General features: G+C 39.0%; 1 protein-coding gene across 2 annotated transcripts in view; it reads right to left on the bottom strand.

The window, feature by feature from the left end:
• The window catches only part of LOC117505455 (serine/threonine-protein phosphatase 2B catalytic subunit alpha isoform), a 122658-nt gene that overhangs the window by 45552 nt on the left and 59749 nt on the right, over positions 1-17357 (bottom strand). For both annotated transcript variants that reach the window (XM_034165110.1, XM_034165111.1), the window contains exon 2: positions 10538-10738. In XM_034165110.1, the coding sequence (XP_034021001.1) occupies positions 10538-10738 (201 nt within the window). The remainder of the gene's footprint in view (positions 1-10537; positions 10739-17357) is intronic.

Below are 17357 nucleotides of genomic sequence, written 5' to 3'. Positions count from 1 at the left end.
CAAAATGCACTCAAGCAGAAACTCTGATGCTGTGATCCCCATAAAATCCAATGAAAACACAAAATAGCCTTTTGGGATAAAAAGTAGCCCCCTCTCTTACTTGTAGCAGGGATTGAAATTTTAATGACAGTCACTGTCATTCATCAGCAGACTTAAAGAGGGTTTGAACAACTGGCTAGTTGCCCAATCAGCTTTTGTATAGCCATACCAAGAGGTACACATTCCTATACTAGGACCAAACAGCTGACAACGGACTTTTTTTTTTTTTTTTTTTTTTTTTTTTAAGGGGAGTGGCACACGTGATATGAATATGAATTTTTTGGTACAAAAAAGCCCCCAAATTATCACAATTGTAATCTTTTTCCCCATTTCATTCAATAATTCCACATCTTTCTGCAGGTTGAGTTCAACAATTTTGCAAATATTAAACCAAAGGAGTGAGCTTGTATTTCTGAAATAAGCATTTAGAAAGAAGCACAAGTGGAAATGACATCCCTCACTCTTCTAAATATTTCAGTATTTTTCATCATAGCTGCTCAACATTAGGGTGCCAAGTTAATGTCAAATGACTATCCTGAAATTTAAAAAAATTTCAGTCAGATGGTACAAAGTAAATGAGTCTTGTCATATGATGAAAAGTAGTAGGCATTTACTTTTAGGTATATCATTTAGGTGGAAACTAGGGATGGGTATTGATAAGATTTTATCGATAGATGCCATTACCGATTCTGCTTATCGATCCAATTTCTTATCGATTCCCTTATCCATACCTCTTGTGAATTTTCTGTGTACTAAAAAGTAGCCTTTACAGGTTTTCTATGTCAACAACATTTTACTGAGTCTTAAAGTAAATAAATATGAAACTGGTCACTGGATCCTTGATCTCTGAACATAAATAAAATCTGTAGTTTTTCTCAAAAGCATTTCCTTTCAGACATGTTGGCATGAATGTCTCTCCGTACCTCTGAGCTGAGCTCAGCCAGCTGCTGCACATCAGCGCAGGACGTTTCATTTTGGGAGGAAAAAAAAATGTTTTGATCAATTGCACTTTGTATTACAATATTTGGAAAGAGGTATCAATTGATTTAAACGGCATTTTGCTTTGAAGTTATTAATTCCAACTGGACTATCGTTCTAACTTGACTCGGCAGAGAGCCATGCAGCGTTTGGAGCTGTGTGAACAGAAGTGTTGTGGGCTGGGGTGTTTGGCTGGCTTGGGTTTTGTTTTCTGTTTCTCCCACCGGGTGGTATGCATTCAGGACTGAGTGGCTGAGCATTAGGACCTCACCCTGAACACCTGAGGCTTGTTTTCACGTGCAGGTCATCAGGACTCACAGCTGTGGTGTATTTTGTCTTGATCAGAGATTGCTGCATTTAAACCTTGAATGCACAGTGTGTGATTGCCAGAGACTCGACTTTGTGAGCAGATGTGTGAGATCGACGTCAGGAGAACAATCTCACCATCACGGACGCAGAGACCGCTCCAGGTTTGACGCCACAATCTGTGAAGGAGGATTGGGTGAGGTCTCACGCTCTTCAGCACACTTCCTGAGGTAATTTGGTTTTGGTGACTTTTATGAAGTAATGACAGTGGATTTGATGTCCCTCACACCTTGTGTTATTGGGCTGTCACGTTATGCTAATTGTCTAATCAGCTTCTGCTGCAGTGGAGATTTGAACTGAGTTGTTCCGTGCCTGCAGGGTGAGAAACTGATGTATAGATTTAAGCCAGGAAGTGTTTGCTGATTGCGTGCACCTTTGAGTTGTGTCTCTCTGTGTGGAGTTGGACTCACCTCCATGTTTTCTTTCTTCACAGACTTGGTTTGTCGCGGCCACCTGGGGGGTGTCGGCGGGGTCCCTGGGTCTGAACTGCTGTGGCTCCGGACCGTTTGCGCTGTTGAGAGCGCGCCGTGTTTCCACCTCACCAGACCGCTGACTTTTTAGTTGTTTAGCACGTCACTCACTGTTATGTTTATTAAATTCTGTTACCTTTTGAACCGTGCTCTGCTTATTTTATGCTGGGTCCTTTCAAACGCTGGGTCGGTGCTCCGACCGCATCCGAAACATAACAAGAACAGAGGACGATTCTCGTTTCTTTCTCGCAACAAGACAGGTGGCTTTAATCCTCACAAAAGTGACTCACGATTGATGTATTCAGGGATGAAAGTGGTGAAAAACAATAAAAAAGGTAACCCAAAATTACCCCCCAACACCATCCACATAAAAACTTTTGAATTGTAGAAGCTCTGAAATGCAATTTGGGACTATTCCAGACATTAAACTGCAGTGAGTGCAGCATCCATTTTAGTGAGAGAACCCCCCCCCCCCCCAAAAAAACCCCAACCTTCCTTATTCAAATTCATTCCTGTTCTTACTAGGATGCAGCAGTTTTCTAGCTTGGCAGATAGTTCTGGAGGAAATCACTGAAGAAATTAAACTGAAAATATGGTTTGACCAAAACAAATTGCTATTAAGCTTAAATAAAACAGGGATGAAGTGGAGATGTAAGAGTCACTAGGTGTTCACAGGAAACACTTATTTCTAGATTTATTTATGTTAACTGTTAGTTGGTTTTATATTTTCTGTTGTGTATTTTCAATCAGTTTCTTTTTGTCTCTCTCTAAAATTGTATTTTAGGATTATTAGTTATCATTACTATAATTATTGCTGTTGCTATTATTAATATATAAACAAAAATAAATTTAAAAAATTACAATTTGTAATACATTTGACTCTTATGACAACAAACGCTGGACCATTAATTGTAATGCAGAAAACAAATGCACAGAAACGTGCTGAGATGCAAACAGCTTAATGCTAACTTTAGCATTGAAAATGCCATAGACATGCTAATGCGTTAGCATCTGTCCCATTTTTAAGTTATAAAATACATCAACTGTTTCAGAAGACCATAACAGGTCGGTGTAACATAAAAAAAAAAAAAAAAAAAAAAAAAAGGTAAATATAACACAGACATATGCTCTTTAGGGTTTTAGCGGGGAAGAATTAAGATAAAGCGAAATAAAACAAAGAACCAACGAAGCAGCGGGTTGCATCAATGCTTCATTGCTTCAAGCTTCAAAGAAGAGCCACGCTGCAGAAACGGTTGATTAGAGACCCTGCAGGGGTTCTGTAATCAACATAGAGACATGGTCATTTTCCCGACAAACACCGCCAAGAACAGTAGCCACTCTGAAGGACTGATAAAGGAATCATTAAGCAAGAAGGCTACTGATGTCGGTGGATTGAATCATTTCTTAACAATACCCGAAGAGAACCGGTTCTCGATACCCAACCCTAGTGGAAACTGCTCAAAAACACACAGATCATAAAGCATCAAAGGGTAGTTTCAAAGGTTAGTTATCTCGAAACCGTGGAAAGGGAAAAAAAAAAAAAAAAAAAAAAAAACTCAAAAAGATGACAATCGCTTGACAGGAACCACAACTGCCCAAGACCTTGAATTATTTCTGGACCTGGACTTGGTTCAGCCCAATAAACATTTTGGGGGGGAATTCAGCTATTCCAAAAGCCACAGTAAGATGGCGACAGCCATGGCATACATCTGATGACTAAGTGTGTTATATAGCTAATTTATTTATCAAGCAATGAACTAATTATGAACATGACTTTCTTTTTGAAAGACTGTTTGTTGCTTTATGAACTGCACTGAGCAGTAGCAATTGCAATAAAAGCCTGTGAGAAATACTTTCGGAGCGATACCCAATTAGTGGGAGCTGGAGGACAGCGTTGGAGTGCAATTATCTCACGTTACGAGCCCTGTGAGACAGTTCTGACAATCAGTTCTCCTTGACTGTATCGTAACTCTCTCCTTTGCAGTGTCTTTTATTAAACACACACAAGTAACTTTAAATTCACCAAAGGCACCAATTTCAAAAAGGACTCTTGTTACTGATGTCCAATTTTGGAACAATTCTTTACTTTGTCCTTTAAGTGATAATGATGACACAAATGTGGCACAGGAAGGCTTTAGAGTAGCTGTCTTGGAAAATTGGTTTAATAGAAAGAAAAAAAAAGATTCAAACAATGCTTAATCTTAAACAGTAATATTTCATCAATTGATTATTTCAGAGAAATTAATTTTCTCTAATTAGCATGGTCCTTTAGCGTAAGTACTTGATAGATTAAATTGCCACCCTTAAGAATAGAATAAATCATAAATGCCAATGGGCCAAGTTGGAAAAATAAAAAATTATGAGGCAATTAGTACACACTGGCAAAGGGTGTGTTGTTTGCACCATAATAGTGGGTCTCCACAGACAGACTAGTCAGGCAAAAGATCTTAACATTACCAAAAGCGAAAAAGTGGCCCCATTTGTGGAAAAAGGTGTTGCCCATTTATTACATTTATACCCAACATAAGCATTTCTCATTTTCATTAATAGCACAGTGATTTGGACTTTGATTGTTGTGCTTCCCACATTTTGACTCAATATCTATCTCTGTTGCTCACCTCCACATCATTGCTGCGTTGCGTAGTTTTAATTTTGCCCTGAAGGAAGTCCCCAAGATGCCCAAGACAACGCTGAAGCATTTTTGGTTTCTGTGGCTGTGATTGAAGAAACTGTGCATAGCCTAGCTTTTGTTTGTTGCACTGTCAAATTCCACAATTCATAGCGAGGTGGAACAAAGAAAGACTTTCTGAAAAATATGTAAAAATTTCAACTAGTTTGCCAGAAGGCACACGGTGCACGTTTGATTAAGATGTAATGTAAAATATACATTAAATGGGGGTTTACAATGTTAAATATATCAATGGCCAGAAAATCTGTAATCCAGACCAAACTTTGTCAGGTGATAGTCAGTGCCAATCTGCACCTCACTTTCAAATATGAGAGTGATTGGGCCACGTTTGATTAAGATATAATGTAAAATATACATTAAGTGGGGTTTTCAATGTTAAATTTAAATGGCCACAAAATCTGTAATCCAGATCAGATCCGGATCAAACTGTGTCAGGTGATAAGTGAGTGCCAGTCTGCACCTTACTTTCAAATATGAGAGTGATTAGGGCATGTTTGTTTAAGATATACTGTAAAATATACATTAAATGTCTATAATCCAGATCAGATCTGGATCAAACTGTCAGTCGATAAATGATACCATCCTACACAATGCTCTCAAATATGAAAGGAGAGTTGTACATTTTTGAAAATTCATTCAATATTAAAGGATAGGGATTTTTCCAATATTCTTCCTGACTTTGACCTTGAAAACTGAATCAGTTATTGCCTATCAGGATATGAATCCTCTGTAAAAATGTCATAACAATATATGAAAAATTGCAGGTCCCAGGCTGTTCACAAACAAAATGGGGCAAAAACATAACCTCTGCCCAACTTCGTTGTTGAGGTAAAAAAGAACCCCATATATCCTGAACTGAAATATTCACTTTAACAAAAGAGACAGCTCAACCAGCCAAGATGTGAGGTGATTTATCTCGTTTTATCTCAGCGAATTGGTGATGCTACGGCTGGTTATTGCTATGGAAACATCCCAGTGGCCTTGAATCCTTTGAACAATGGCAGCTTGTATCACTGAAAAAAGATAAAATGTAAGCTGCTGCTGACCTGATAAGGCTCGCCTCACAGTATCAGCAATATAAAAAAACATGAGCAACACAATGCTTAGTTTGTGTGCACACGGGATCCTTTATATCAAACAGAAAACATAGTATCGTCCACAAACGCATGACAGAGGGAGTAAACACATTTACAATGCTGCATTCAAATAAACGTTTCATTAAAGTCGGTGTTCATCGGAAAAAAATTTACATTATTTTCTTTTGGGGTTTTTTTTTTAGAAGTCAACATTACAGAGGAGAATCTGGGGAGAGATCAACAGGCTAAAAGTGCACCTGAAGCGCACATCAAACAGTGTGTGGGAGGCCGGCTTTTCCAGCAGACCTTTTACAAAGCATTCTCTCGCTGGCACCAGAACAAGCGAGGTGACTCAGGGATGGCTGGAGTTCAATCGCTGGCCCTGAAAGACCCTGAGTGATGTGATCACCGTTATCCGTCGTCGGCTTGCATGCGTGAGCGCGAACAATGATGGGTGAAGAGGAATGCTCTGGCTGCATCACGGAAAACACGATCCATCCCCGCTCGCTGCTACACCTACAGACACGCTCAGCCGCTCTCTCTGTTTTGTCACATACTCACCCAAAAAAAAAAAAAAAATGCAAGTGAGAACGAAAACCTACATCAGAAGAGCAGGTGGGAGTACATTATCTGGAGTGAGGAACAATTGGTTCTGGGCATCTCCTGTTCCTGCATTAAAGTGATCTCCCCGAGCAGCATATCAGCGGGCAGCAGTTCCTGAGTGGGTGGTGGGCATTACACAACCTGGCTTCAGAACCTACACAGGCCACTCCAGAAGGCCAGGCTCACTGAGCCAGAGAAATTCACAGTCAGCCAGGAGCAGCCTGATCAGCTTCTGATTGAGATGCCTTCATAATGACACCTCCTGAGCGCCAACGCCACCGATTCATCACAGACATGCAGCTTCAAAGCACATATTAATATTCATGAAGTGACAAAATGTGGATTTATAATGTATGGAATTACAGTTTTACTTGTCAAAATTTAAAACCGACTGATTACTTTCTGTCGACGATGAATAACTACACTTTTGTCAGTGTCCACACATACATTAGCAAACAATCTTTTAAATTGTTTTCCCCATCGTCTATTTCTTTCTTTCGCGGATGTTCTGCATCAGCGACAGAGAGCTTGTGATGCTGCTGTGTGCTAAAATATGACAACAAAGTCTGATCCTGATTGAACCAGGGTGTCAGGTGCTCTGCCATGGTCTTGTTTTAACAGCGCCAAGATGTTCAAGATGTTGGTAAATTTCTTTTTCTTGCATTCCCGTGGAGCCTGAAGCATTGTTGTACTTGCTGTGACATCACCATGTGCTTTTCAGGAATTGCCTTGGCTACGCTAACATTGCATAACAGATGTTTCTGCACATGAAACGCAGCACAAGTCCGCCGTGCTGCATGCAAGATCCCAACTGTGATCTTTGCACACCAGCTATTCAAGGACGGTATCACTGGTGGGTTCCTTTGGGAAGGGGGTGGGTGGGCGGGGCAACAAAATAAACTCTGAATTTATCTTCTTTGAATGACTCAACTGATAAACAGTCATGTGACAAAACCAACATGGAGCTCCGCCTTTTTCCAGGAATTCTAACAATGTTGGACAACTTGGAAAAACATTTTAAATATCAATCCCGTCTATCTTGTTTTGCAAACAATCCAAGTAAATCAACTTGTGTTCCCCCCACCCACCCTTTTATTATTTATGACAAAGTTTCCTTATCATGCATAAAAAACACTTGAATTTCCTCTACTTCTACCCATGATTGTGCTGCCTCCACAGAGGTGCAGGACTTGCAGGTGCAGTGAAAAATGAGCCCACAGTGAGCACAAATGAGACTGGAGCAAAAGCTGCCCAGACACTGCTTGGAGGGTTAATTACAAATCCCTAATTTAATTTTCTGCTTCAAATTTCAGTACAACTACCTTAATGACCACGTAAATGTATAACGCATGAACACAGCGCCACGATACCAGCAGCACCAGGTTTACTTGGTCAACATGGACAATCTGATAAAGCTACTAAAAAACAAATAAATAAAATATTTGACATAAAAGAAGCAAAACTGCCTTCCCTGCCATTTATACTCATGGTACAAATGGTAAGATGAACAACATTTATGTTCAGCTAAGGCGAAAGCAAAATGCATTTTCCTGATTTCACATCACAGCAATAAACAGCAACATTTTGGTGATAGCGGATGCATTTTTGGATCTGAGCACGTTGCAGAAAGACCGGAAGTTAAAAACTTGTTGCCATTTGCCGATGTGCATAATGAAGCTCTGCTGGCGGAGGAGCAGCTTGTGCTCTTTGCGCTAAGCCAGCAGCATTCTGCATAAGCCCCTCCCTCCCACAGCAAATTCCCACTTGCCATCTGGCCAACCAGGAAGTGAGTTTGGGAGTGTGAGCGGGAGACAGATGACATGTTACAGCACTTTGCATCCATGTTAAATATTTACATACTAATGTGCTAACTGCGTGTCGTGTTGGGGAGGATGCTGAAGGGCAGAGAGAAGACTGAAACCGAGAGATAGAAAGTTCCTGTGAACGTGACCCAAAAATAGAACACGCAGCAGACATGTGGAACAGACCCGTACTGAGAAACAAAGAAATACTTTGTTTTTTAATATATATATATATATATATATATATATATATATATATATATATATATATATATATATATATATATATATATATATATATATATATATATATATATATATATATATATATATATATATATAAACACGGACTGCAAATATCTGAGCATACACATCAGGGAAATACAGCAGGAATATCTTCTGGGTTGTGGCCAAAACAAAACCTCTAAGGACGTCATCCTGGGCTTAGTGAAACACTCAATATTTCTCCACCATTTTATTGATCAAACTACAAATGGATGAACAATTACAAATCAAAATGAATTATAATGAAAATAATTTAGTTTCAACCTTTTGAAATATGGTAGGATTTTATTTTCAGTTTTTCTTATTTTTTGATTCTCAGGAAGAAGCAAACATGATTTACTGGAAAAATTAACCAAAAGATACTCAACTAATCACTTGAGGCCAAACTAGTTTGGATGGCCGGGAACAAAACAAGAGCCACCAACACACAGTCCTGCCATGAACTGGAAGCTGCTGGAACACCGGTTTGTGGTTAGAAGAGCTTTTGAAGAGGCTGATAAAAAAGCCCCCCACCCACCCACACACGCATGCTCAAAACACCCAAACAAACCACATCTTCATTAGTTTAAGTAAGTAATATCTGCCAAGTATGAGCAGATGCTACTGAGGATGACATTCTGGTAATGATACGTTGCCATAGAGCTTTTGAGGAGCTCTCCAGCTCTGACTACAACAACATCAAAGCCGCACCATCACAAATTCTAATGTAGAAAGAGAGAGTCTGACCAAGAACACAGACAAGAGACGGAGTGTATCATTGCTTTGATGAGGCTCTGACCAACATGTTGCCCTCACACAGGGCAGGCACAAAGAATCTCAACGTCAGCCCCAAGGAACCGCTGAGGCAGAACAAGTGCTTGACTATAAGAACATTTTGAAAATTTGTAACTATGGAAGCATTTTGAGCATTTTTTTTTCTCGTGCGTTGAGTATCTGTCGATGATGCCTTTGACTGAAGGAGGTAAATGCTTTGTATTTGCAAAGTTATGTGATATCTGAGCCAGCTGAGAGTTTTGTGTGAAATAAAGCGTGAAGCTTTTAAGCGAGTGCAATCAAGCGCAGTAGTTCTTGTGTGTTTCTTAAAATAAACGGCAATGGTGAGCTGCACAGCCCACGTGTGTCCTGGGGGCACAATGACTTCGTTTATGAAGAAAATTAAATTTTCATACTGTGTGAGGTGCGCAGTGCTTTGTTAGGAGAGCACAGCACGACTGTGCTTCTATTCTAACACACATGAATAACTGACAGCAAGTGATTCCAAAAGTATGGGCTACGGCAATCGGCCGTAAGACGACATTAAAAATAAACTAATATGAATGTCAAATGTTCAATTCTGGTATAAAGTTGATCTCTGCATAAAAATTAAATTTTTAAGATTTAATCAAAAGTAATAAAACAAAATGATCCAACAGACTGCCATGAATGTGTTATCGGTTTCTGTGGTTGTGACTGGAGGAACTGTGCATTGTGCAACTTCTGCTTGTTGCACCAGTCTCCCATGTGCCTTCCAACAAAGTGTAGTTGAAATTTCTTATAAAAAAAAAAAAAGAGACATGAAACTGTTGTATCCTTATTATGTAACACAGCTGCATTCTATTACTCCTTTAGCCTGCAGGCTTTGGAATCAGAGTGACTAAACACTGACCTACATACTCAAACAAAAAAAACAAAAAAAAAAAAAGAGGAAAAAAAAATGTCGCCAAGCTCTTAGCTCAAGATATCCACAAGCATTCATTAGTTAAAATTACAGACATAATAAGTTCAGGTGACAACTAGAAGCCCAACCTGAAATGCTTACCAAAGACGAGTTTAATTTCCTGCCATATTTTTTTTTTGCAGTTCAGTCTCCAAACCAATAGGCACATCTACGAAAATTTCTATGTTGTGCCACTTTAAGACCCACCTCAAAATGTAATTTCAGAACCAGTGAAATATTCTTGGCAAGTTTATAAATATAAATATATAAAAAAAAACCAGCTCATTTTTAAAAACAGCCAATGTCACAGTGTTTTAAATAATAACAATAATCCACACCTACTGGAATCTACTGGCAAACAAACGCAACCTTGTCACATCAATTTTCTCAACTTCTGCTCTGGCAAAACAGAAATAAACTGCACATTTCTTGGCTCCGACCCATTTTAGCCAAGCCCAAACAATTCCCAACAGGTTTTGGGACATTTCGTTCAATCTTTTGTGCACAGTGAACACCCGTGTTCAGCTGCCCACCTGTGACAGGTGCATCGATGTCCAGCAGGTTCTTCTCTGAGCGCAAAATCGCGGCACCTTCCCCGATGAGCCTGAGAGCCACAGCTTCATCCACGCGGCCTTCCTTGGTTAGGTGAGCCTTCAGCACGTCGACTTTGGGCTTTCCATCGCTGTCAAACACCTCTTTAGCCGTCAGCCGGTGACTGGGGGGGAACGGGACAGCTGCGAGGGGAAAACAACGGGCGACATTAAGGATGACAGTTTCACAGCGTATTGACAGTACTTTAATGAGCGTCATGGACAAAAGGCTTTTGAGAATACACATTTAATTCCACATCAGTGAGTAAACAGTGATGAAGCTGTTTTGATTGTCAGCTACTTTGTACGTGAGAGAGTAGTCCTTACTCACATACTTTGGGGGTTAATTGTGCAGACTGCTCCTTTAATTTGCTATTAAATAACAGATTCTGTAACTGTGTTTAAATAAACACATTTGACAGTTTTTATGTATTTATTCATAAGACAGAGGAGTACTTAACTGAATAATAATTTGGTTTTTTTTTTTGCCCTTGCAAGAAATCATCCCAAAAGAAACAACTTTATTAAATTATTAAACTCTAAACTTCCCAAAGGTGACATCAGCAGTAATCAGACCTGAACTGTATGTGTGTCACAATGGGTTTAGTGACATTTTATATTTGGTAACTCATCTGCAGTATTTAAAGGTTTCCAACGCGTGCTTGCTGAACTTGCAGAGCTGTAATGTGAATATCAGCAGCCCATCGACAAATTCGCAAACGTGTAAGACCAAAGCACAACAGACAGACCGTCTACTGCAGCACCTGAGGTTGAAAGATACACTTTTCTCTGCTTGTACATCCAGTCAGGGTAAATGCAAACATGACTGAAGGCCAACAAGTGCAACCTGAAACCACTTCGAATTACATGTCAGAGCAATCAGCTTTTTTTTGTATTGAAGCTAGTATAATAACCAGAATAACTGCATTGACAGTAACAATTCTAGTCCTGTGTGCGACATGTTGGATGCACTGAAAAGAGCATACAATTAATTTCTCAGAGTGCATCACTTGAAAATTTTTCTCATCCCAGAAATGTGCGTCCAATAGCTGCATTTTGAAATGGGCACAATTCAAACAAAAATAAAATACATAACGCGCTTGGAGAAACCAAATGAACTGCTAACAGTGAACAAGCTAGTGTCCCATATCTGATTAATCAGACAGAATTACCAAGACCCAAAGGTGGCCTCCTACAAGCACCTGCTGTACAACCCTAACTCAAGGCCAGGGCCACGGGGCATCCAACTTGAGCGACTGCATCCCATCAACCCCTGGGATGTTGATGACAGAGCATGCACAAAACCACATGAAAAAAACTCTGAAACTGTCTGGAGGCTGTACCCACCTCAAGACAAAGCTAGGTCTTGTGTTCTGCCTGACATTTATGTCAAGAATGTGCAACATCAACATGCCCCGACTGTCACGCATGAAATGTGAGGCAGCATGGTGGCCCAGCAGTTGGCATTCTTGACTCAAAGCAAGAAGGTGCATGTCTGCCGAACTCCGTGGGGTGTGGGGTTACTTTCCATTTCCATGTGGGTTTGCTTGGTGATTATTTAAAAAACATCCACGCATTCACTCTCCTTGTTCATCTGCAGTGGCATCAGGAAGAATATATGACATAAATCTTGTACCAAATCAATGTACAGATAAAAAATTAAATAATACTGGATTGGGAGATTGGGTGAGACGGAAGGGACATCTAACATGACATGTATTGGGGTTGTCCAGCTGAGTTTTTTGTCCAAAATTCAGACATTAAAGGAAAGCATTATTCTTTTCAATAAAAAAAAAAGAAAAACCCACATGGAAGCATGATTGCGAGCACACTGGCAACATGTCAACATATTATCTGCCCATTTCCTATAGTCATGACAACGGAAACAGAAATCTCTCTCTGGAAATTCTCACAACTCTCAATGGGCAAAACATGGCAAAATGAAAACTCCATTATCGACTGAAACTCTACATTTTTGATGTGATAAATTATTTACACAAGAAAATAAATGGTTGCATTAAAGTGCTGGATTAAATAATGGGCCACATCTATCTTGGTCACTATGTTAATTGACCACTTCAAAATGAGTTATCTGCCATCAAACATGAAGAGAACAAAATACTGTAAAATCCCATCTGCTCATTACCTTCTTGCTCTTTAATAACCTGTCATACTCAAACTTTACAACTGGATTAAAATAGTCCCTCACAGTAGTTGTTTTTTTGAAAATAACTATTTTTCATTTGGAGCTTAACAGCTGAGAAAACAGACTGACCAGAAGTGATTTGCCAGAAATTCAAGTATGACTTCATTAGTTGGCTGCTTTCACCTTCATTATCATTGTTTAGCCATTTTACACACACACACACACACACACACACACACACACACACACACACACACACACACACACACACACACAGAGAGAAAGAAAATGAGCTGACAAATAAAAAGAATAAGAATCTAAAGTCCTTCCTTGCTTGTGTCATTTCTAACAAACTAATGGTTTCCATCAACTGTTATATGAAAATAGCAAGTCCGCTGAATTTTTTGAACATTGTGCAAAATACATTTTTAATTTATTGAGGAAAAAAAGAAAAGAAAAGAAAGCACTACCACATATTTAAGTAAGGCTTATACCACCATCCATTTCCTTTTAAAGATGCCCAATCAGTTTCTGGGTATATCAGCTGTACATGGAATATGTTTTCTCCAAGAAATGTGCAATCTGCCAATATTTCATTCTGAAACTGTGTGTTTACTTAAGTACCAGAGTGGAAATAAAATGCTGCACCATAACACAGTGCGCTCACCATCTGGTGGTGTTCCCTCAAAAAGAAACAGACATGGATGAAGCAAGAAGAGAAAACTTGCTAAGTTTTGTCAAATTTTAATATTTATTTCTGTTTCATGGCTGGAGATTTAAGCAATATCAGGATTCTCCCCAGAAATTTTAGCGGTATTGCTAGCAGCTATCACCCGACGCGGCACGCAACGCTTCCACTTGGGGTCCAATCCAACCTTGTGTCCTGAGGTCCGAAGACAAAAATTAAAATCTTTTAGCACTGTTTGTGGTCTGACTCTCTTCTGAATTGTTGACACAATACCTTTATAAAAGTAAAAAAGAATGCACAGAAAGACAAATGAAAATGTGGGCGCTTCCAGTATCTTTTTTTCACACATTTTCCCTGCAGAATTTTCAATTTGTAAAGTTTGAATGCCCAAAACACGACATCACCAGGCTGGGGGCATTCACTTCAACATGTGAAATTCTCACCTTGTCCTTGTGATTCAGATTTTGACATCCCACCATCTTGTTCAAAAAAACCCCAAAAAGTCCAGCTTTACTCCCCGAAAAAGTGTAAGTGCTAATGACAAACTTGCAACGTAATGAATTACTAAATTTAACACTGAAACCAATTTACACGGACTTAAAAGTACTTAAGTCGTCATTCTTGCAAGAAGAATGGAAAACTGGAATGGAGAAATAACCACAAAAATTATCCTTTTGATCTACTAAATAAACCACAAACAAGTACATGCTGTATGTTATTTAATATCCTAGTTAGCAAAACAACATCAATGTATTCATGATGCTAAGTCTAGCCATGCACATGAGGTAATAATTAAAAGGTCGCTGATGGATTTTATAGCTAATTATTCCTCTCGCTGTCCAAGTCAGCAGGTACATTTCAGGAAAATGTCTTACTTGGCTTACCAACAGGAGGTGACACACCGCCCCGAAACTCTTAATTTTTTCAGTCTGTTGGATTTTGGATCCTAACATGTGATGATTCTGCTGTTTGTTTCACATGCTGCTATTTTACTTCTGCGGTAAATACGCTCACGGAATGTTTCCATGACACTGGTTTTGCAGGCTGCCTGAACACGCAGATGGGCGAAAGCACGGTGAACACCCCAATTACATTTTTATATGGTGAAAGTAAATTTAGGACCTCAGTGTTTCTTTTCAGTTAAAAAAGAATCCTAAATGATTAACTTAACGTGATATACTAGTGATGTTGCATAATGTCTGAAAGTTTTAGCAGTCTACTGTTAAAAACAAAAATTTGGTGGCACTCTGAATAAGTACGATTTACCCAATTTTGCATGTTTTTCTTTTGTGCACATTTTGTTTGATTGAGAACAATATTCAGCTGGCTGTCAGATGGCAGCAGTTACTTACTGTGCCCCCAACCTTTCAGCGGTGACCACTGCTTGACCTCCCAGCATGCACTGCTATAGTAGCCATTTTGGCTGGAAGCATATGCTCTGCTGTTACTTTTTACCCACTTTTCAACAGCACTTGGTCCAAAGTAAGTAATCATTTATGTGATAATTTAATTTATTTTGCTACTTAAGTAAAGGTCTCATGTTTGGTTCATCAAATCAATAGGAAAAAAAACAATTACTTTATAAATTATTTTCCAAAATGCCAGGTCTAAGATACCTGTTCAAAAGTCTGTCCATTACTTCAACAACTGTTTTTGGACCATTTTTTTTTAAGTTTTGTAACTACTTTTTCCTTCTATTACTGCCCTTATACAAATGAAAAAATGTGAAAGTTACAGTCATTAGATAAATAAATCACAGGAGTGCAAACCTAAATGTATATGTCTGGCATTACATCAACACAAATTCAAGCATTTTGTTTTTCAAAAATATAGTACTCACATATTTTATGAGAAATCTGGAGCATACTCATAAATGTTTATTAGTTAGAAAAGAGTTGGCAACAGTATGCCTATTTTTTGTTTAATATGCCAATGAAAATGTCTCGGAGAGCAAAAATTATTAATAAAACTATTTTTAAAGAACTTTGACACAATGATTCATGCATGCTGTCATTCTAATTAATCAAAAAAAAAAATCTTTGATAACACTAATAATTGGATTTATTTTTACTTTTAAAAGTAGTACAAAATTATAGTGTGTGTATTATATATATAAGAAAATTTTTTTACTTGGTTTATGTAACCAAATTCATTTGAAATTGGTATTTCATGTATATAATTGGCATTTCCAGGTCGCTGAAACAGCTTAGTCACCATGTCTGAAGATGCTTTTCCTCTTGCACAATGGGCTAAGAAAGACGCATTTTAATATTTGTTTTGATTGATAAAATGTATACGTTTCTGAAATCTAGAGAACACACACACACACACACACACTTATTACAGTAGACTTGGGTCTACCGTAATTTTCATTTTTAAGTCTTCAGGGGCCACATTTTGGAGCATTCATCATGCTTTCACCCAGACATATTTCTGACATTGGAAAAAAACAATGTTATTTTCAGGAGTTAATGGACTTTTCTATCTAACATGCCAGAATAAGCAAAGTGCGCAACGCATCTGCTCATGCGTGGGTTAAACGGGGGCAAAAATTCCAACTACCAAACTCACACCGCTCCCATTGAATTTCGTATACAGTAGCATTAGCGGAAATGCTCGAACGGAATTTATAGGCTTGAAAGTTGGCTGAAAACACATGATTGCAAAGCTCCGCCGAGTCCACCCAAAGATGGAAAGAAGAAATGTGGGAGCAAACCTCCATTCATTCTACACAATTTCCCCACAGAAAAGAAAGATCCAGACGGACATAAAAGATGGACTAAAATTGTAAGTTTCTTGCACACATTTATTTTGTCAATATCCTGAAACTGCGCCGAATTATAATGTGGTTGATGACGCCGTTTTCGTGCATCGGCTTATGACTAATGTCACGCCATGAATGACATGGCGCGTAATATTGTAATACTGACATGTTCTATAAACGAACAGCATGCATGCACATATTACTGTATGTCTGTCAACTTAAAACAAACGTGACACTAAAGAGGTTATATGTGAGACCCACCTTCCTTGTAGTAATTATGAAGCCGGTGGAGTAGCGATTTCTCATCCTTGCTTAGCAAATATCCTGCAATATCCACAGTTTCAGACTCTGGACTTCGTCTAACCATCTGTCAGTTGCCTTCAAGGGGTCAAAAATTTGTTTGTCTCTATCAACTATCAACAAGGACTGGTAATTTTTGACAGCAGCTCTCTTCCTCCTTTGTCAGCACCAACGGTAGTTTCTGTAATGATGCAGCACACGCAAGGGCAGCCAGCTCTTCTTTCCGTTTCTGTCCACTGCCATACGTAGTCCTGGTTGTAACAGGCAATCCGTGGAGCTTACAAAAACGCTTTAAATCCTCAACTTTCCAGCGGATGAAATGATCGAAATCATAGCACTCCTCACTGCTTTCCGCCGGCATAGCATGTGGGCTGGTAGCTGAAAAATGTAGCCTACCCATAATGCACCGTGCGGCCCAAGATGTGCACTTCGCTTATTGTGAGAGAACTTTGTGAGGAGTTCTGCGACACCAGCTCTTGATCACGGGACTTCTTTGGTGGAGCGGATGAGGAATATTTAATCTTGGAAATTATTCTACAAGTGAGTGAGTGCCCTGTTCAGTTTCTTTTTTTTTTTGCCTTCTGTATTTTGTTGTCCTCAGTAAAGCTGGTAGGTTTTATTGTTTTAGTTTACTTTGACAGTCTGTCATGATGTGTGGAAGTCTGTTCTGTAAGAGCAGCACACACTGTGTCGCAGTTACAAATGTGCACAAACCTTCTAGCAGACGTTCATAAGACATTTCTTACAGTGGAGAGCGGCTGCCACGTTTACCACGATTGCATCAAAAACAATAGTTATCACTTAAAAATGAGTCATCATAACACAACATCGCACTTATGTAAACTGCAATTAATCTGTGGCCCAG

This window comes from Thalassophryne amazonica, chromosome 23 (genome assembly GCF_902500255.1).
Source record: "Thalassophryne amazonica chromosome 23, fThaAma1.1, whole genome shotgun sequence".
Lineage (NCBI taxonomy): Eukaryota > Metazoa > Chordata > Actinopteri > Batrachoidiformes > Batrachoididae > Thalassophryne > Thalassophryne amazonica.
This window is presented reverse-complemented; position numbering and strand designations above follow the sequence as displayed.